At 42.4% G+C, this 21,994-nt stretch overlaps 1 protein-coding gene across 3 annotated transcripts in view; it reads right to left on the minus strand.

Annotated features, from left to right (window-relative positions):
- Positions 1-21,994, minus strand: part of Plcb1 (phospholipase C beta 1) — a 675,692-nt gene that overhangs the window by 170,993 nt on the left and 482,705 nt on the right. For all 3 annotated transcript variants that reach the window (XM_050132272.1, XM_050132255.1, XM_050132262.1), the window contains one exon: positions 3,340-3,486. In XM_050132272.1, coding sequence (XP_049988229.1) covers positions 3,340-3,486 — 147 coding nt within the window. The remainder of the gene's footprint in view (positions 1-3,339; positions 3,487-21,994) is intronic.

Genomic DNA, 21,994 nt, shown 5'->3' on the forward strand with positions numbered 1-21,994 from the left:
CCGCCTCCCATTTCCCTCCCCGTCCCCAGTCCCCCAGTCAAGTCCCCCTCCCTCATCAGCCTGAAGAGCAATCAGGGTTCCCTGCCCTGTGGGAAGTCCAAGGATCACCCACCTCCTTCCAGGTCTAGTTAGGTGAGCATCCAAACTGCCTAGGCTCCCAACAGCCAGGTTTTGAAGTTCTTCTTGTTTGGGTTGAGAGTGAAGTGCCTCAGAAATACAAGTTCTTACAGTTCTCCAAGAAGAGCAGAGTGGTGACAGGGTGGCCAAGATTTGTGTCACCTGGGTGACTCCTCTAATCAGAACACAGCCCCCCCCCCCCCTGGTGCCGCCCTCTGCTCGAGCCCAGCATTGCTTAGGCTCATGTGAATGAGTCGAACCCTCCTTAGGCTACTGCATACTCCTATGAAATAAGATTTCTGGAGTTTCTGTTTGTTCTAGAAATGGATCTGAAGCATGGTTATGCACCTGAAAAGAATCCAAGACAGCAGACAGGCAAGGGGCTGCAATCCATGTTTACAATCTCATTTATTTCTTAGCCATTGATTTTTAAATTTAATTGGATTCTGCATTAGGCTTTGATTATATATATTTTCTATTTTAGTGCACGTTTAAATGATTTGCGAGAGTTTGAATTTTTATTACAGAGACAGTCATATTTATTCAAAGGTCTCTGGGAAATAGGACTATTATATTCACTTTGTGTGTAAATAAAGCAGCAGCCTTATGAAGTAAAGGCATGTTTTGACCCATAAGTCAAAAAAGGACTTTGCAAACAAAACCTTGAAAGCCTATAGAAATCTATCCTTCCTTCCTTCGTTCCTTCCTTCCTTCCCTCTCTTCTTTCCCTCCCTTCCCTCCTTTCCCCTCTCCTACTGATTATGTGGAGTTCTTCTCTATTTCCCCACAGGAAAGTGAATACTTTGAACTAGGAAAGTGGAATATGGTGAGAATTGATTTGATCTAACTCAAATCTGTGTAATGCAGACCACAGCACAATAGCAGCTCAAAAGACAGAGCAAGAAAACCAAGTCCACTGCTCAGGACCACGACAGCAGTTAGCAGCTCTTGCGGTTTACAATCTGCGTTTCTCGAAACGTGTCCATTGATGTTACTAGAACCCAATTAGTGAGACGCAATAATCACAAATCATGTTATGCAAATTAGATGCAGAAATGTGAAGATGCCGGCTTGAACTCTTTTTCCAGTAAACAGTCAGCAGGCTTGGCATGTCGCTTACTACTAGAACATTTGCCTACCTTGAGATGCCCTGGGTTGCATGCCTAGTAGAACAGGTGGAAAATGTGAGTCCTTCTATTTCCTAGCATCTAAGCATTGCAAATATGCCTTAGTATGCAAATATCCTAGCAAGTTTTTATCAGTGAACAACCACTGTATAAGACAATGGGCTTCCTTATGAAATTTTCACAAGCGTTTGTGATGTACTTTGATTTTATTTGCCCCACTCACCCCCTATTGTCCTCTTTCTCCTTCTCCTCCCATGGGTCCCCTTTCAGTTCCCAGAACAGTGTTTCCAGGCACGCATTTTTAGAGTGTGGATTTTGCTTAGGGTTCCTGGTGATCTCTAGTTCTTTTCATTTTCCTGAAGAATGGCAAACACTCTGTTCTTCTTCACAGTCAAATAGTACTCCATTGTGTTTATACACTGTTTGTTTTAGTGAGGCTGGACCCACATCCTGGCTATGGGAAAGTGCCCCAACACACATGGATGTCCAGGAACTTCTCTTGAAAGCTAAATTGGATTTCTTCAGGTATACACCCACAAATGAGGTAGCTACACAAACAAGAAGCTCTGTTTTCTGATTTTTTTTCTTGAAACCTGTGCACCAGCCTTAGCATAAAGGAACTTGATTCCTCTATGACCAGGGAACAGAGTTATGTTCAGGGAGGAGGATATTAGTGGCTGCCAAGAAATTAATCTGCATGAAAAATCATTGCTGAAGTGCAATTTATAAAAAGAAACCATCAAGGGAATTTTAAACTATATTCTTTGTATTCAATGCTGTTTGTGTTTCAAAACACAATTCTATTGTATTTCAAGACAATATTTTTCTCATAACTGTTATTGTGATGTTACAATGTAACACAATATATTACAATAATAACTGCATATTATTTGGGTTGTTAGTAATTATATGTAATTTGTTACATACTAAAATTACTAATAGACACAGCTGTAGAGTTAAAAATTTAAGTTGGAAGATAGAAGTAGAAATACCTTTGTGAATCAAGTCCTAAGAAGCAAAAATAAAAAGTTTCTTTTGTAGACTTTCCTAGAACTTGTCACTGAAATAGTTTGGAAAAAATGCCTCATGGCACAGGGTCCACACTGTTATTAAAGTACTTTGTTTCCAACAGAAAGGGACCAGGGCTCATTGTCCGGATTGGGTGGGGTGAGGGGCAGGGTGGAGGGATGAGGGGGTGGGAGTCTGACTCTCTGGACCGAGAACAGGGTGAGCCTGCAGGAATTCAAGGCTCTGTCATCCATAAAAGGCGACCTAGCGCTGGAGGGAGAAAGCAGGATGGCTGCAGGTAAAAGAACAGGGTTTTAAAGGAAAACCACACATTCGTATAATACGTGGACAGATAAAAAGTGAACTATTCCAGCGTGGTGAAAAGGAGAGCACATTTGATGCCTAATCACTGTGCTATTGCAGACACATGGGGGAGTAATGAATATACACACAAATGCTAGAAGGTTTTCTGCACCGAGACATTGCCATTTGGCACTAAAACAACTTCCAGGCCAGAAAGATAATCCACATGTACAAAATTCAGACACACATTTCTTTTTTAATCTTGTCCTTAGTATGTGATAAAAACAAGACTCACTGTAAGTGGTGTCTTGGATTAAGTTCTTTTTTTTTTTTTAAGTAGTTTTTTTCTCCTCCTCCTCCTCCTCCTCTTTTGTGTGTGTGTGTGTGTGTGTGTGTGTGTGTGTGTGTGTGTGTGGTGCTGGGCATGGAGCAAGCCTCCCGCACACTAAGCAAGCACTCTGGGCCTTATTCCTTCTGGAAATGCCTGAAAATTCACTGCCCTCTCAGTCTTATTATACAAAATCCCATGGGTCAGAAAACATTAGGCGCCGACCAGTACAGTCTAGCTAGGAGACTTAAAAACAACACAAACTGTGGAGAGGCGAGGAAACAGCTTCACAAATACACACAGGATGGCTTCGAGCTGGGGAAGTCAGTACGGCAACCCAAGTCCCCAGAGACGTTGCCCAGGGCAAAGGAAACGTTTGTTTCCCATCAACAGACACTAGAGAGTGAAATCTGGTAGGGCTAGCCGCCTAACTGTTAGAAGTCCACCGCATCCTACCTGTGAGGTAGGTGTTGTGTGAGGAATTGATGAAATAGTGAGACAGGGGCTGAGACATGTCTTCGTTCAAATCCAGTTTCTCAGGTGAAACGACTCCATTTTCTTCTCCGCTCAGGTAGCGCATGAATCCATCCACTGACATCTGCCCTGGAGAAAATGGATCGAGAGGCAAGTGAGTGGCTCAGCATCCTAATACTGGCGGGGTCAACCTATTCCGATCCCCTGGTCCACGCCAAACAAGCTCTGCAGCATCCAAGGAGAAGACAGTAGACACAGCTTTGTCGTAATACAGACACACACTTGTCTAGAATCACGCTGTACGTTACCATTATCCCCACATACATAAAGGAAAGATGCAGCTATTCTGATGCCTCCTCAGCTTTTCAGAGGATTTAAACACAAATTCTCTCTTTTTAATGTAATAGTGAACATCCAGTTCAAGAATTAAAAAAGAAAGGTTGCCAGGCAGTGGTGGTACAAGACTTTAATTCCAGCACTCGGGAAGCAGAGGCAGGCGAATTTCTGAGTTTAAGGCCAGGTTTAAGTTCAAGGTCTATAGAGGTCTAGGGCAGGCAGAGCTACACACAGAAACTCTGCCTCAAAACAAAAGAAAAAAACAAACAAACAAAAAAGAAAGGTTAACTCTGGGTTAATCACCTTGAAATGGTTTTCCAAATTTTCCATTAAGAACATATGTTGCTTTTATTTTTATAATAAAAATTATGAACAAATATTTCTACTTTAAGGGTTCAAATCATTTTCTCTCTTACACAATATAAGAAATAACAACAAATGACCTTTGCTTTATGTAGCAAACTGAGATCACTCAGAGAGGAGGGGCTCTGAATTTTCTTTACAAGTTTACTTCAGATAGAAAAATATGTATTTCACTTTGTGATTCCACTCAGAATTTTTTTTCTTCCAACTCTCTGAGGTAGCTCTAGCTAAGTATTGAGACCGTCCTTTTCTTTCAGCATTACTGAGGTGTCGCTGGCAGGCAGAAATTACACATATTTAGTGCCGTTTGAAGCTGCCTTACAAGGGACTGAGATAATCCTTCATTTCCAGCTCAGCAGCCTGATAGGCCCACAGAGAGCCCTCACCACAGTGTGTTTGTCCACTTTGATAGTTGAAGCTTCAAGATAACAGCAAATAAATGGGAAATGGAGGTGGTGTCAGTAAAGGTTGGGGGTAGCTCCTTGTTGGAAGGGTTTTGTGTTCATTTCAATGTGCTAATCTTCACTGAAGAAGTTTTGGCTCTGAGGTAATCAGAAAGGAAAAAAAAAACTTGTCCAAATGCATGCAAGCATTCCTTCAGAAGAACATACTTTGGAACGTTTGCCATGTATCATCAAAAAGTTGTGTGTGTGTGTATTTTAACAGTGTGCAAATGTATACACACATATATAACATAGGACAGTAATTTGTTCTGAATTAAATAAACAATACATTATAAATATTTTCATCACAAAGTAAATTCTCTAAGACCAGTGATTAACTTGAACTCATGAAACATCTGCTACTTATATTTTATAAGTTATAAAACATAAACGTATAAGATTAAGCAAATCTGTTATTATTGGTTATTAAATTTGTGTTAAATATTTTCAAGTATAAATGACACTGCACTAAATGCCACAGCAGGTAAATCTTTATACATACATGTAATTCCTTCTGCAGACTGCACCGGCAGGAACAGAGCTGTCAAATCAGACTATGCATGTCATAAAGGCTTTTAACGCAGACCACTAAACTTCTTTAGGCATACCATGAAGAAATGGCAGAATTAACCATGACATATTTATTACCACACTAAATTTGTTTCACATATAGTGTATTTTTCAAGATAACTGATACCAAAGTCCTGGGAATAGCACAGCTAAATCATTGTTAACATCATTCAGGAATGAATGAATGAATGACTGAATGACTAGAGAAACAGAAGCTTGACTATTGGCTCTCTAAAAGAGAGTGGCTATTGCATAGAAGAAACATTTTCCTTATATTTTTATTCATCACCATCATTCTCATTGCTGTCTGTGTGCATCCATGAAGTGGGTGGATGGGGGCATATGCCTTGGAACATGGGGGTGTGAGGGCACAATTCTGTGGAATGCTTTTATTTCTCTTTTGCTATCTTTACTTGAGTTCCAGGGGTTAGACACAGGCCACCAGGCTTCCTCAGCAAGGACCAGCTAAACCGTTTTGCCAGAGCGGAAAGAAACATCTTCCTAAGCAAACATTCAAATAGAAACAAATATTTGAAGCAACAACTGCTAACAGTACACTCCAATACGAGATTGATAGTTTCCATAATGATAAAAGGAAGAAGTTCCAAGAAAGTCTCTTAATTAGAGATGAAAAATATTGATATAAAAGCTTTAGTTGGCATGCTTGAGACCTACAGCAGCTACCCACCTGCAGGCTATACTTGTGTGTGATCAGTCTTAACAGAGACCATCATCTGTACATCCAAATAGCCATCACTTAATAGAGCAACCATCCTAGTCACATGGTCATCAGAAAGACCATCTGCCATTGGAGCCTTCTGTTAAACATTCCTGGGTAGATAGAATGCATACATCCCTCTGGACTGATCATGAATCTCATTAATGAACCAGTCAGCTTAGTGACAAAGCTACTTCTACAGACGGTTGAAAAAATATTTTGAAGTATAAAACTCTTGAGGCAAAATTTCGTAAGAGAATCAATTTTTTCCAATTTTCTAGGTTTTTGTGATTATTCCAATTTGTTAAATATTACTCCACCTAGACTCCATCCTTCCTTCCTCTTTTTCTTTCTTTTTTCTCTCTTCACCTTCTACCCATTCAACAACTTATCTAACACCAGTCATAACTAATTACACAGATAAACAAATATGCTTCTTTACTTTTTTTTTTTTAAATAAGTTTTCATGCTGAGAACTGAATATAGCACCTCACACATGCTAAGCAAGCATTCTAGCTTTGGGCCACATGCCTAGTGGCTTCGTCAACAAAAGCAAACCAAAGACCAAAATTAAACAGAGACATGGACAAAACTGCTGAACTAAATACAAACCTAGTGAAGGATCTGCGTGTCAACCTTTTAGATCATCTCTTCTCCCTTTAATGTTTCACAGAAATCAAATATTTTAATTTGTTTTTTTTTTCTTCCTCTTTTGGTGCTGAACATTGAATCAAGAGCCTGACCGGCTTTGAACAGGCACTGAACCAATGAGCTTTGATTCCAGACCCTTAACAATATTTAAAACAGACCACAGGCAGAAAACAATTTAGGAGTTTAGATAAGTTAGTACTTTTGAAGATTATTGATAGTAAACAATAACAACAAAAAACCCAGGGAAGAAAGTTATGTAACTTTATTTTATAATTTTACTCATGATTATTAGTGAATATGCACGTGTATGAATGCAGGCATGGGCACAAGCGTGCCGCAGGATTTGGTTCTCTTCTTCCATCGCGGGTTCTAGGAATCAAGCTGAAGAAGGCAGGATTGCAGTAGGGGAGTGATTTTTCCTGCTGAGCCATCTTGCTGGATTTCATGGATCTAAATTTGAATAAGAACGCCCTGGAGGTTTGCAGAGTGGTCAGACAAAACATGGCGAAGAAGGAGGTGATCAGACACTTCTCCCTCCAGAGCTCTATCTGCTAACTACAGGAGCAAGTGTTCAAGACTTTTGATGCCCCAAGTGAATGGGGAGAGGTATGGCAAAGTCAAGAGATGTCACTGTGAAAATTAGGGTCAGTCCGTGCGCACTATAGAAGGTGAGTCAGTTAAAGGTCAGGAGTTCAATTTCAAAATATATTTTACAGTCTGTACAGTGTGTGAAAGGTGCTTTCGACTGGACAAGGTGTGGGGGCAGAGAAAGGGCCTTAGATTTTCACTGCTCCCAAGTAACCCACAGTGGAGGATGCTGTTGCCATTGACTGGAAAGCATAAGCATTAAAAAAAAAAAAAGTCTTTCACTATGAAAAACTTCCATTTATTTTCCTAGTCCACGGAAGAACACGGACGATGGAAAACCTTGAGAACTGACATAGGTTGGAGCTCGAAATTGTAATTCAGTGGGAGAGCGTTGATCTAACATGTCCAAGGTTGTGAGGCTATGAGTTCGGTCCCCAGCACTGCAAAAGCAGAGCAAAACAGAAAGCAACAAACAACATGAAAGAGGAGCCTGTGAGATCAGCCAGTGGGGAAAGGTTTGCTAGGTGCCTGAAATGAGTTTGAGCCCTAGGATACACACAGCAACAGAGTTGCCCTCTGACTTCTAATGTTCCTGCAAGCATACACATGCACACACATAAATGTAATAAAACAATAGAAAGGCAAAGCAGAACCCAAACCATCCAAATAACCAACCAAATGGAAATAGACTGTTTTTCTAAACAAGGTCATAACAGAGAAGAGTCCAGCTTCCACATTCCTGCCAGCAGCAAGGCAAGAGCAAGCCAGTCACGGGCCCCTTTAAGACTTTTCTTCAAGCTTTTAAGTTCTGTGAATTCAAGTGGGCCAATAAATTATGGATCGCTAGCCAATTTTTTTTTTTTTAAAGTCCCACATCAGAAGGATTACAAAACACCAGTCTACGATGGGGAACAATGGACCATAAAGTTTTCTGGAATAAGAATCAAATGGGGTTTAAAGGATAAGACCAGATGGCAAAGGCTAAAAATAAATTCCCTGACATATTCTCTGAATAGAGAGACCGGTTTGCTTTCCATTGTCCATGCTGGTCACATGATACACCTTAAGGTGTTTATGAGAACACATACTAACTATTACACCATTTGGAGCCAACACTGGGAAACACAAGTCCCTGGGAAAATGCAGTAACACTGTCCTGTGAAGCTCTGCAGAAGAAACTCCAGGTTCAAAGAAAAAAGAAACAGGTTCTTGCAGAAAGGGAGAGCAGGGCTGACTTCACTAGAGCGGAAGCATTCTTTTTTTTTTATTTATTATGTATACAATATTCTGTCTGTGTGCATGTCTGCAGCCAGAAGAGGGCACCAGACCTCTTTACAGATGGTTGTGAGCCACCATGTGGTTGCCGGGAATTGAACTCAGGACCTTTGGAAGAGCAGTCAATGCTCTTAACCACTGAGCCATCTCTCCAGCCCTGAGCGGACGCATTCTTGAAGAGACACCAGAGGAAAGCGACTTGACCAAATGATGGTACCATGAGCCATCTAAATGTCTGGTCATTTTTTTTCAGTAAAATATTGCCATAAACTCTCAAATGTCATGTGGTTTTGCAGTGATGTCATGGCTATGTATCACACACTCATTCTTCCTGACCCTCTTTCGTCCTTGGGATAGACAGTGGCTGTCATTCTGCTGACACCTTCGTGTCTAATAGGGAAGACACAAGCTCAAAACTCATCTGTGATACTTTGAAGCTTTCCAGAGGTGCTTGAAACCCCTGCAGTGAGCCTGCGACACTCGGCAGCCTGTACTTCATCTGTATAATGCACGGAAGCCCCTAGAAGAGTCACGGGGTAAAGGCATCATCTGAGGCTATTCCACTGGTCTTGAGGGACAAGGGAAAAGGAGGATGTTTGTGAAAAGGAACTCTGGAAAATGGAAAATTATAATATAGAAGAGTTTTTTTTTTTTGACTCATTCTCCAATATCAGGGTTGTATTAGCACACACAGACTATCTCTAATAGAATGTTCTGGAATGATTCTTCTGTTCTAGGCATGTAGGAAAAGGTATTTGCACCTCAAGTCTATCCAGAAAGAGTAAGATGTCTAGAATCCACATGGAAACTAGGGCCTTCCTTGCTTAGGGCTACCAACAAACATTTTTATCAAGGGGCCACCTCTATGTGCCCTGAAGCGAGAGAAATCAGGATATTTCCATCAATTCTTGGCCCTTCAAAATTTATAAAACATTTAGGGCAGGAAGAGATGTTCAGTGTTTAAGAACACTAGCTGCTCTTGCAAGAGGACCCAGGTTCCATTTCCAGCACCCACAGGCAGCGCACAACCATCTGTAACACCAGTTCTAGGGGAATCTAATACTCTCTTCTAGCCTCCATGGACACCAGGCAAGGATGTGGTGTACAGATATACATGTAGGTAAAACCACTCATATACATAAAACAATTCCTAAAAACATGTCCACTATTCTGCTGCCTAAGTCTGGCATGAGATGGGGAAAAACTGGTCAATTTTGATTACCAGTATACTGAGCTTGGAGAAAAGACATGAGGAGAGACTGAGTGTAGATGTAAACAGACCCTCCAAGGAGTACCAAGAAGTAGTCAATGTGTATTTTGCTCCTGATGCATACACAGAGTTGCAAGAAGATGCAGGGCAAATACCAGAATGGCCTAGAAGCCAAGAGTACATTTCTAAATTCATAGCACTTCTAAAGCTGCTTTCCACAATGACTTGTCTTCAGGTGAGTAGAAACAGGCTCCCCAATTTCTCCTTGATTAGGATAAAAAACTTTCCAATCTTTCAGTCATGCTTCTATGTCTATTCATTTCTGGTTCTTGTTGTTCACTATTTTATTTTTTACTTCCATCATGGAAGAAGAGAGTGTCATTCCTTCTTATATCTACTCTCTCACCACATATGAGGTCACTATGTTCAAAGGTAATATTATCATGGCTATGTATCCTATTTAGAACCAAGTCATATAGTGAACCAACAATTACCAAGCTCAACTCTTAACTTCCCTTGAGTTTAATACATGACTTATCATTTGCTAATTTCTTTGCAAATGTATCTAAGCCAACATCAACTCTCTATCAGTTACCTAAACCTCATTGTAATGCGTTTAAATGCAAGTGCATTGTCAGGAACATTGTCTTGAAGTCTTTCTTGGAGCCTTCTGACATACCCAATTGAAACTGATGAATTCCTATTCCTTTTACTTCTATTCTTTTTTTTTTTTTCTGAGACAGGTTTTCTCTGTGTAGCTTTGGAACCTATCCTGGAACTAGCTCTTGTAGCCCAGGCTGGCCTCGAACTCACAGAGACCTGCCCGCCTCTGCTTCTCCAGCGCTGGGATTAAAGGCCTGCACCACCACTGCCAGCTTCCTTTTACTTCTTTTCTTCATCTCTCTTATTTTTCACATACTATGTCTTGCTATTTCATGAATATATATTTCATTTTAGTTGTAGCACATTTGTCAGTAGGTTCCTGATGAAAGATTTCAGAGTATTGAATTTCCTGTACTTTGCATGTTGGAAAATAACTTATATTCAATTGTACACATAGTTTAGCTGGGTATAGTATTCTTGGTAGATTTTTTTCTTTTTCTTTATAAAGTTGCTGCAGTGTCTTTTTATTTTCAGCATGTATATTGGAAATACTGGAGTCTTTCTGATTCACCATCTTAAAAACAGCTATACAGTCTATTTTTCTTTTGTTTCTCTCGACGTTTCTAGTATATTTGGTCTATTTTTCTTTTCTTTCTCTAGACATTTTTAGTATCTTTGACCAAAATTTATTAAAATTTCACCATGATTTGTCTTGGTAAGGTTTTGTCTTTACTCTTTGTTTTGGTCTGAAAGTTAGTAGCCTGTTTGGGATAAATTTTATAAATTTATTTTTATGATGCCTTCTTCTTTCTAGAATATTATTTTCTAGAGAAATCACACATGGGTCTCTTTGTGTCACACTCTATGACCTTATTTTCAACACGGTTACTTTGCCTTCACTTATTCTGAGTCATCTTCCCTTAGTCTGCTCCTTTCTCAGGTAGGAATCCTGACTACATTCCAACAGCTGCCAAACTCCATTCTAGTCTCTACTGGTACTCCTCTTTCTGGATGAATGCAGCATCTTCAATTCCTGAGATTTTTAAAGTTCCTATGGAGTAACTCAGGATGGTTCCTAGCATGCCACTTGATTGATCTAGGATCAGTTCCTCAGATCTATTACAGCTGTAAGCATACCGCTAACTTTCTATGGTAACTGTTTATCTTCTTAGTTCAAACCTTTTCTAGGTCACATCTGCAAAATCGTCTCCTAATGCAGTTTTAGTGTAGACTCAAGGTAGCTTAATTAGATAAATATGTTCATGCCATCATGTTTACCTTGAAGTTCTAAGAGGTTTCTATCATGATTCATATATTTTAGTAGTTTAGATAAAATTGATTACATAAGGTAACATTTTTAGTAATTATAGAAGAAAGTGATTCGTACAGTAAGGGATTATTTTTAGGTCTTCTATTTTGCCAGGTGCTTACTGTGGCCTTTGCTTTTTCTTTTTGCAGCGGAACATATGCAGTGACTCACATCTCTCGATAGGGGGCACTATATGGATAATTTGTCTGTGTGTGTGTGTGTGTTTTTTTTTTTTTTTTTCTTGCTCTTTCTCCCAGTAGCATGCAGTCAAGAGTGGCAGACGCTGTCTAAACTGGCAACTGGGAAGTTGTTTGGGCCTCGTGACTTCTCTTGCCAACCTCACAGGGACGTTTGTGTACAGCAGGTGCGGTTGGGTTGCGAGAGGTGCTCTCAACACTCAGTTTCTAACGAAATGATTACTGAATCAAGCTGGTCCTTGATGTCCACCTTCCTTCATGACAGCATGGGAGGAACCTTTGAGATGTTAATCAGGAAATCATATACACATTTATAATTGAATTTCCTTTACCTCTCATGTCAGGTCACAACTTGAGTTCAAAATAGAGCTGAAGAATTTATCCAATTATCTAAAAAAATCATAAGGAAATTCCAGTGACAAATTGTAAGGCTTTGAACTCATTTGTACGCTAAGTCCTATTGTAGCTGGATATTCTCTCTTAACTTCCAAAAGCCTGACCCTCTAAGCTTCTTCCAAAATAGGAAACAACAAAACATGCTACCTTTTGCCCTTGGAAAGGGAGAGATGGAACATTTTCTAATTGTTTTGTGGCACTATTATACCAAATCTGCCTTCTCCTTCGTAATACAACAAGCCCTAGACATGTTTGTATCAAAGGCCATCAAAACAATAGACAAGGGGATACAATTGAGAAAATGGTAAGCCAGTCCTTAAAAGGTAAAAGGGTTCAGTGCACTCCATTACACTGCTCATGGCAAGCTGGGGAACCATCAATGCATATTCTTCTTAATGACCTTTGCTCTGGGAGAATTTCCTATTAATGTCAGAAGTAAAAAGCATATCTGAAAGAAATCCATAGTCTATAATTTCCTACTTAAAAGCTTATGCATATGGCTTTCAGTATGACCATAGAGCACAAGTGGATGCTTCTCATTTATAATGAGATTTCTGAGCACAGCAGTGGGTCCAATACCATACCTCCATTATCCTCTGCATGAATGAGGTGACCCAGTGATGGAGAAAATATATAGTGTGTGACGACACGCTAATCTCTGAATAGAATTTATGCTGTATTAGTCAGATACCCACAGAGTCCTTCAGTCATCTCTTTGTCACTCAATATGCATTTTTTTTAATTTACATGCTTAATTTTATTTTTTAAGACACTGTCTCTCTATGTAGCCCAGGCTGTCTTGGAACTTGCTGTGTAAATGTGACTGGCCTTGAACTCACAAAGATCTGCTTGCCTCTGCCTAAGTGCTAAGATTGAAGGCATGTGCCACCACACCTAGCTTCTGATTGTTAAATTTCACTGTTAACAACCTGGGACTTAGAGTCACCTAGAACAGAGACCTCCGAGTGTGACTGTGAAGGTGTTTCCATGGAGGTTTAACCACCTGAATCTGTGGCATCTTTCCATGGGTCCAGATTGAAAGGAAAAGAGAGCTAAGCACCAGCATCATCTCATCTTGCTTCCTGACTATCCTCTGTATGATTAGCTACTTCATGCTCTCGATACCACAGCTAGGGCTGGTAGGGCCACCAATATGATAAACTAGACAAATCATGCGCCAAAATAAACCCTTCCTTATGTTGTCCTTGTCAGGCACTTCATCACAAAAATGAGAAAAGCCACCAATACAGAAAATAAGTTCCAGGACCAGGGTGATAGCCGTGATACATCTGATCATGTGATTCATAGGAGGAATACAGAATTTGGACTGTAGAGCGGACAATGTTGTCAACAGAGCTTAGGGGCTATTCTGAAGCAAGTGTGGAAGCCCAGAATATGCTGAGAGTGGTGGAGTGGAGACTGTGCTCACCACTTTTCCAAGTAGAATTAGGAATACAGTGGAGAGTGGACTAGAGGCCATATTTGCTTTATCCTGGCGAAGAGCCTACATACAGGCTTCCCATGCCCTGAAAACTTAACTTGAATGGAGCCAGATTCAATGGGCATGGGCTAAATTTTTTCAGAAAGGAAAATTTAAGTCAATGTAACATTCAAGTTGTATATGGTACATGTCACTCACTGTTCTTAGCTCAGAGGGAGGGGGAACAGAAAGATATGAAAAATGAGCAATTTAGGTAGGAAAGGAGCATTAGCAAGCTTAAAGTTGGACAAGGTAGGTGGGGAGAAGGTAACTATAATTCTTAAAGGGATCATCACCATGAAAGAGAACCTGGGGGTTCTGTCCTGACCTCTAGGCGAGGTGCTCTGAGTTCAAGACTTGGAAACACACACATTCATTTGAGAAAGAAGAGATAGAAGAAGGAACATCACAAACCATGTTTTCTACTCAGAATCAACCACTTAAGGATGTGGTTTCTTTTTCTTCTATATTTGGCTGCCAAAATGTCCAGAGGGCATGACAGCGGTGGCAGAGCAACATAGTGCTTCAAGTGGGCAATGGGCCTTGGCAGAGTGGTCCACAGGGTGCTAACTTTGAAGGCATGTGAGAGACACAAGAAGGAAAGAGCCATGGAGACTTGTCCAAGATTCCAGAAGGCCGCTGAGGTCAAGAAATAATGCGGTAGGATTGGATTTCCTGCAAGAAGGCTGTGAGATGCCATTGTATAAGCCAGTGAAAAGGAGACTTATGTGACAATAGAGATTCCAGGATATTGGGGATGACAGAAGTATTGATGTCTGCCTAGGAAAATGGCAGATGCTGAGGGGGTGCAATCCAAGAGAGAACAGGTGAGCTGTAGGCAGCAGAATTAGAATGGCAGATCCAGCTAAGGCTGTTGGAGCCCATATAATGCCACCAAGATCCCCGATATAGAATAGGAAGCTGATGAATTTGGTGGTTTCCCTATTGGGTTTCAGTCTTTCTTTGGTCTCTTCTGTCCTTTTGGATGAGAATTTTTATTCTGTACCATTATATTTTGGAAGCACGTGACTTTAAAAAAATGTTACAAGGGTTTATAATTAAGAGAATGTCATGAGTCTTAAGAAAGGCTTTGGTGTGTGTGTGTGTGTGTGTGTGTGTGTGTGTGTGTGTGTGTGTGTATGCTTGTTTGAGACAAGGTCTCTCTATGTAGCCTTGGCTGTCCTAGAACTCAATATGTAGACCAGGTTGGCTGCAACTCAGAGATCCACCTGCCTCTGCCTCCCAAGAACTGGAATTAAAGGTGTGCACCACCATGCCTGGGTGACTTTTGACTTTCCCAGTGTTGAAACTGGGAAAGACCACGGGGGACTTGCGAAGTTGGGGTGAATTTCTTTTTGCTTTGTCAGCTGGACATGAGTCTTTGTGGTCCAGGAGTGGAATATTAGGATTTAAAGGTGATGTAGCTGGATGTCAGGTTGACAAGGGATGAACTCACGAACCTTCACTGTCGGCTCTACTGGTTTTAAAAATCACTTAGGAAAGTCACACCCAGCTGGATATGTGGGAGTCTTGACATAGAAGTTTAACTAGAGAAGACTGACCCACCCTTGATGTGGATGGCATCATTGCATGGGATGCAGTTCCATAGGGAACAAAAGGGGAAAAGGGAAAAAGAGCTAAGCCTAGCATGTGTCTTTCTGATTTGTGTCTTTGGGTGCACAGTGGGCAGCTGCTTCATGCTCGAGCCATTCCAGCCAGAACCACCGAAACTGTTCTCACTGCCACGCCTGCCTCACCATGATGGAGAGTGTCCTCAAGCTGGGAGCCAGAATAAACGCTTCCTTCTAAGTTGCTTCTGCCAGATATTTTGTCACAGCAATGGAGTAAGTAACTAATGCAGATGCTTATCCAGGAAATCTCCTCTTTGTGGCATTACCAACAGATGTGGAGTTGCTCGTGAACCAGGAGTTTTCAGCATAGAAAATATGGCCAGCATGTTTCTATGCACAGATTTTCTTTTTAGATAATGGATTGTGACTTGAAAGAAAATCTAATATGTAGTAAGCACAGGCAGGGTCAAGAACAAGGAAAAATAGCCTTTGAATTGGTCCGACAGTTTGATTGGTTTCCCGTATGCTGCTTAACAAATCATTCATGTCCCTTACCATAAGCAGAATGAACTCAGCCCAGCCTCACTGCCACTGCGCGTGGTGAAAACTTACATGCCTGCTTTATAGACATGAAATCTGAAGGAAGGGACTTGCTCAAGACAGGATAGAACACAGAGGATTTATGCCTTAGGTGGACCGGCTATGTCGTAATACTGTAAAAAGACAATGCCCATGGTCTAGTAACAGAAAGTAAACCGTAATAACACTAGTAATAATATGAGCTACTTACCACTCTGAGAATGGACCACATGCCAGGCTCAGGCATTTTTTGAGAGAGTGGCTCATTTTCAGCTCGGTAAACTGAGTCAGCTGAGTCGGAAACAACTGGTCTGGCAAGTGTGGAAACTGACCTGGTAGCTCATGCTGGGGCAATGAAAAGAGAGACGGAGCCGATGAGACCGATCGTATCTATCCACCCATCTCTCCTAACATTGTCCTGAGCAAGGGCCATGGACCATAGAGAAGGGGACATTTTGCCAATTGAAGACAGTTGGCTTCAATCTTGCTACACTGCACCAGTCCTAAAAATAGCCCCGAATGTGATCAGGAAAAGAGCCTTTCCAATGATTTACTTATCTCTCTAAAATGTGTTACTTTAATCTCTTTGTTCAAAGAAGCCTGGGCTTTGGCAGATAAATGACCCATCTGGCAGAGGTGTGAGGATTAGCCTCTCTGATTTGAATTTGTCTATCAAGCTCCAAAATTCTTTTCCAGACTTAAATTAGGCTCTAATCTCTGCATGCAATTTAGAGGTGTCCTCCAGCATTTTCTTTTCGCAGCCCATGTTTCTTACATTTAGGAGAAGAAAAATAAAATACAATAGAAAATGTGTTATGTCAACAGCGGACAATGGACATGCTAAGCAGGAGGTGACATGGTTTGTGGGATTTGCAGAGACTATTCAGGTTAGCTTGAAAAGGGTAAGAAAAGCCAAATGCATGCAAATATCTTCAAAGCTGTTCCACACCGGGACATTTTGCTTTGGGAGACAGATGGTCCACATGTGTCGTCGTGCAGTTGAGATGGGCAAACTGGACAATGTGTTCGCCAGTTAGCATGGGCACCAACCACATTCTGCCGTGCCAAATGCCAATTAGGCAGCCTCTGGCACCCATTTGTTTGGATGTCACTGGGATTAGGTGGCTGAGAAACCATTCATCATCATTCAATCCTCACTCTCTGTGTAATGATAGCAAAGGTCGTTGGAACACTTCCTGCCCGAGGGCTTAACACCTCCTTAAATCACTTCCAAGCCCAGCAGTGAGATACTATTTCTTGGCTTAGGTTGATTCGCGGTGCTATGACCCTTGAGGATTCTGCTAGCTCCTCTCAGGGAAAGTGCAGATGGTGCTGACATCTCATGGCTCACCCACATCTATTTGTCTGCTTCCAGAAATAATCATTAAATGTTTCTCTTGTTCTCTGCTTGGCCGTGGATTTTCCTGTAGCATATGCTAACCACCTCAGATTCTGTGTAGTAAGATGAGCTTTTCTGACTTCTTAATGTCTATCCAGATTTTTCCAATCCTGTAGTTAGTACGTTCTACCCATGTCCTCATCCATTCTTATTTTATCTTAAATTGAAAAGGATCATTTATTCTCTTCCTTGTGGACTGAAAAGCCTGCCTTTTTACCATAACTGTGGATGGATGCCCAAAGCTAAGACGCGGTGTGACGATGCTCAGGAGGGGCTTGCATGCTCTTCTCCGGGGTCTCCCTAGGCCAGCCCCTGGCCCTGCTGCACCGCTCTCTACGGCTCTGCAGTTTTCCCACTAATGTCACGTCGTACCTGTGGAGGTGGCTGGTGTGAAAGTTCTTAATAATGACATCTAACTTTGATTTAGCACCTTCCCTTGTTCAAAACATTCTCACATTCGTGAATTTATTTACTCCTCACCACTCAGAGAAGTCAAAGAAGCTTTCGCGATTTAACTCGACAGATAAACTTTGGCTTAAAGAAGACCTAACTGTCCCTTTAAATTGACATGGAGAGATAAAGACAGGGTATAGATTAGACCTTGTGTTTAAAAGCTAGTAGTGGTGGCTCATACTTGTTATATTGGTAGCCAGGAGGTGGAGGCAGGAGGATTGCTCTGAATCTAGGTCCAGCTGTGCTCCACAGCGGGCTCAAGACCAGCTTGGGCAATTTAATAAATATGTGTCCCCAAACAAACACCTTCTAAAAATAATATAAACAAGGAAGGAAACTTTCTGATTCTCTGTTTTCTCCTCTAGGACCAGGGCCCCCAAATGCTTGGCATGTACCCTGACTTGTAGTATCATCCACAGTCCCCTTTCTTTTATAAATGTAGTCTTAGACTTGCACGTGAAGCCTACGGTTGCCCCAGTGAAGATCTGTCCTTTGAGCAGAGGTCTTCAGAGGGCAGGGAGCATGCTCTACTGTGGTACGCGAGTGCACGCTTTGTGGCCCTGCTCTGTAATTCTGACCATAATGCCCAGCAGGCAGTCTTCTGGATCCTGGACCATGATGTCTGGGTCAAGATGGATGCTGCCTTTGCAGGGGTAAAGGCTTCATTTTCCTTAATTCAGTCTTTCTCTACTCTGCAGCACAAAGGTGGGCCCCACTGTGTGTTCTTCCAAGCTTTCTGATGTGGGGCTTAGAACCTTCCTAGTGTCATGAGACTCTGTCTGTCCCTCTTGGGAACCCTGTTTCACAGGGTTCTTGAAGCAGAGCAGGAAATGCCACTTTCCTCCTACAAAGCTTTCAGATCATCCTGGGATTATAGGTTTTTGCTACTGCAACCAATTCCAGCAAATCTTAAGTTAGATGTAAAGGGCAGGGTTTTATCAGGTATCTGGTGAAGGAAACAGGCATCCAGCTATCCTGGACCATGCAGGATGTCTTCTTTCGCAGACTGGAGGCTGGTTGGCTTATTCTCTTCTGCATTTAGGGTGCCAGCTTCCTAGGTAAGTAAGTGCTTTACTACTGAGCTGCCCCCCACCGCCAGTCACCTTTTTACTTTTGAGACAATGCCTCACAAGCTGCCCAGGTATGCCTTAAAGTTGAGATTCCTCTGTCAGCCTCAAAGTCGCCAGGGTGGATAATATTTTTTGTACACCTATAATCAGGGGAACATCTGTTTTGCTGGCGAGGGGGTTGTAGTAGTCTATGTCACTGTCTCAAGGGATATGACTGGACTTCCGTTTGCATCTCTCTACCGGAGAGCTTATTTGGGAGCCCCAGGGAGTTAGGACTTCCTTAGAGCAGCTTAAAACACAGTGAAGGATGGATGCTCCACATACCTACATAGTGTTTGCCCTAGTACTGAGCTCTGTTTGAGCACAGCGGAAACAAGGCTTTCACTGCCTGCCTTCTCCTCCCTGTTCTCTGTCCTATGACCTTGCCTCTGCTTCCAAGGATTGTATCTCAAACATTTCTGGACCCCAATTTTTCTTTCAGCGCTAGTTCCTAAAGAAATGTAGAACAATGGCATATAGCAACATTGCAACACCTTTAACTCATATTTTATGTTAGTTGTAGTATTAGGTAACATGGCTGCCTTTGTCTATTGTCCCAAATTAAGGATTGTCTTAAGTAATATCCTATCCATAAGCCTGGAGATAATTGCTTTGTAACTGGAATTCTAGAGACTGCAAGGCTTTGGAGTTAAGACAGAGCTCCAAGAAATGCCTACATCCATCAGTGAACAGCTCAGTATCTTTGGCTTTCCTGCTGAGCGGTGTCCCAGCCCCTCAGTTGTGTGGACCGTCCAGTCTGGTTTCCTCGTGGTTATGACTCATTTGCTCCCCCCAATTCAATGTGTCTTCCTCTTGAGTGGTGTGAATGCGACTCTGGGGACTGCAGTGCTGGGCAATCAGAGGCCTGTGGCTTACTGTGGCTTAGCACAGGTCGACCTGCCCAGCTGTTTCTCTTACTGAATGAGTCTCATCTACCTACCGGTGAGAGGGGAAAGGGGTAACAGCAGTGGCTGTCATTTCCCATAGTCTGATGGCAGGCTACATGGCTATTTGCTTAGGTTCAAGACATCACAAAATGGCAAGGCATCTTGGGAAGATCTCACGTGATGAGGGAAGAGGCCTGAGGAAGACACAGCACACTGAAGGTGTCTTAGCCTGCCAGGCTCCCTTCCCTTCCCCAGGGACTGGCATTCCTCTTTGCCTTTTACTATTTTTACATTTCCTGAGTGGCTATTTTCTGAACAAAGGGAATTTTAGTTGTGACAAGATAAGGCTCTAAGCTTCTGGCTAAAGGAGAACTGCTAAGCAGACACTGAGGTCACCAAAGGGAAGGCCTGAGGAGGAAAAAACAGGCTTCCTGGGCCAGGCCTTTGCTTCCTTTAGACTTAATCCCTGCCTTCTGGGGATGAAGGAAAAGCTTAGAGAAGGAAAGTGCTGGGAGTTCTGAGTCTACCAAGCAACAGCAAGCATGTAATGACTGTTCTGGGGAAAGGTGGGGTTTAGTCTGTTAATTTGTTTTTGTTTTTCCCTTTGCTGAGCCCATTTCAAATGCTTCAAAGAAACATTTGTAATATTTGTAATATACAAATCTGTAAATATAAGAAACTCAGAGTAGGAGGAGTTTGAAATGTACTCAGGAATGACAGAGTTATTCTTCCTTAACCTTCCACGGGGCGTGTTAGGAACTACGAAACACCAGTCCCTGAATTTCTTGTAAACAAATTGTTTTCCTCTGCTCTGAGTAGCCTGCAGCTGCTCTGAGCACAAGACCCTGATGCCAGGGGGATGGGCTCTGATGAGGCCTGCAGCTGAAAGATCCAGAGAGCTGGGGCGTGGCTATCAGTTAAGGATCCCTACGTAAGCTGCCCCTGGGCATAATAAAGGGGGCATTTTTGGCACTCTTGTATCAAGGATGACCTGCATCCCTGTGTCTCTGTCTGTTTGTGTGTGCGTATGTTTTTAAGTCTCCAGCCCAGTTCCCGGCTTGCGGACCGGCCAGTAGTGCAGGCACTACAGGGATTTGTGTGTGTGTGTGGGGGAGGGATAGAGGAAGAGAGTCAATAGGTGGAGTTTAAATAGGATCCTAATCAATAAAACACCAGAGCGGGCTTTCAGCAGTTTTCTCAGCACAGTAAATTCAGGCATGAAAGAATTAGCAGAGTCATACAGGTTCATCCGTCTCTGTCTTTCTAGAAGTGGAGTTTGCTCTTCCGTTTCAGTCCTTTCATTCCCTCAGTTGCCCCGCGAATAATCTATGCAACACCCCTCGAACTGTGAGGCAGATCTTTAAACTCGTCAATATTTCTTCCAGATGAGCAGTTTTAAAACTGCACATCGTGCATCTCCTGGGGCTTGAGCCACAGCGCTGCAGAGCCAGGGACTGGCCTGCAGAAGACACAGGGAAAGGAAGGGCAGTCACCGCCCAACCCCCTCTCTCCAAGTACACACCAGCTTCTTTTCTTGTTATTCTTAACGGCGCTTTGGCAGGTTTATTTCCTCTACGCACCAGCTTTCTTGTAACACTTTGTTAGGAGAAACCCGGACAAGCTAGTGCCTCGTCAAGGGCAAATGTGAGAACCATGGCTGCAGGTGCCACAAGTTGACCCACAACATCAGCACCGCCCCATCTCTTTTCTAAGAGATGCTGTGCCAAGGCCCACGTGGGACTCCAGACCAGCTGAGGGCAAGAGGGAAACTAGGAGCCCCAGGCACAGCACAGCTCCCTCCTTACCTGCTCCTTCTGTGATCTCAGAGTTGGAGCTAAAGGGCTATGTTCCTTGCTGATAAGAGTCCCTGGTGAAAACTTCATGAATGGTACCAAGGGGAGACTCTAGCGAAGGTGGGGCGCGCCTTCAGAATCAGGCTGCAGTTCCCAGGGATTTTCAGGATGGCTATGGCTAGACTGAGAGGAATTCCTGGAGGGTTACAGAGGATGCTGCTGGCTAGCGTTGGACAGTATGTACCAAGGGAAAAGAGGAGAATGCCCACTTCACTCCAGCCTCACCTAACTGGTTCCATAGCGCTGCTTTTTAGATTCTGTATGTAAGTGAAACCATGTGGTCCTCGAGGAACAATTCTCAATCCCATCATTAGAGCTCTTGGATTTGCATGCTAGAAGCCACTGAAACCCAGCCCAGACTCTGCTTGTCAGACAAGTACAGCCCTTTCTGTGTTTCAGTCCGATTTACATTTCCGTTGTTTTCCAGTGAAGGAGCACTTCCTCATAACAATACAGTTTGCGGGACTAGAAAGCTCAGAACACTGTCACACTCGGTCTGCTTCCTGGTATTAATAATGTTTCCACATATTTGAACTGTGTCAGGATTTAACAACACTAGAAACACAACAGAGCTTTCCCTCCTGATACAAACAATGTTACCGTGTTTCTGCTTCGAGGTAGAATACCTGCTGGACCCAAACTTGTAA

The sequence above is a fragment of the Alexandromys fortis genome, unplaced genomic scaffold (assembly GCF_014885135.2).
Source record: "Alexandromys fortis isolate MF-2015 unplaced genomic scaffold, M_Fortis_MF-2015_v1.1 scaffold_6, whole genome shotgun sequence".
NCBI classification, from domain to species: domain Eukaryota; kingdom Metazoa; phylum Chordata; class Mammalia; order Rodentia; family Cricetidae; genus Alexandromys; species Alexandromys fortis.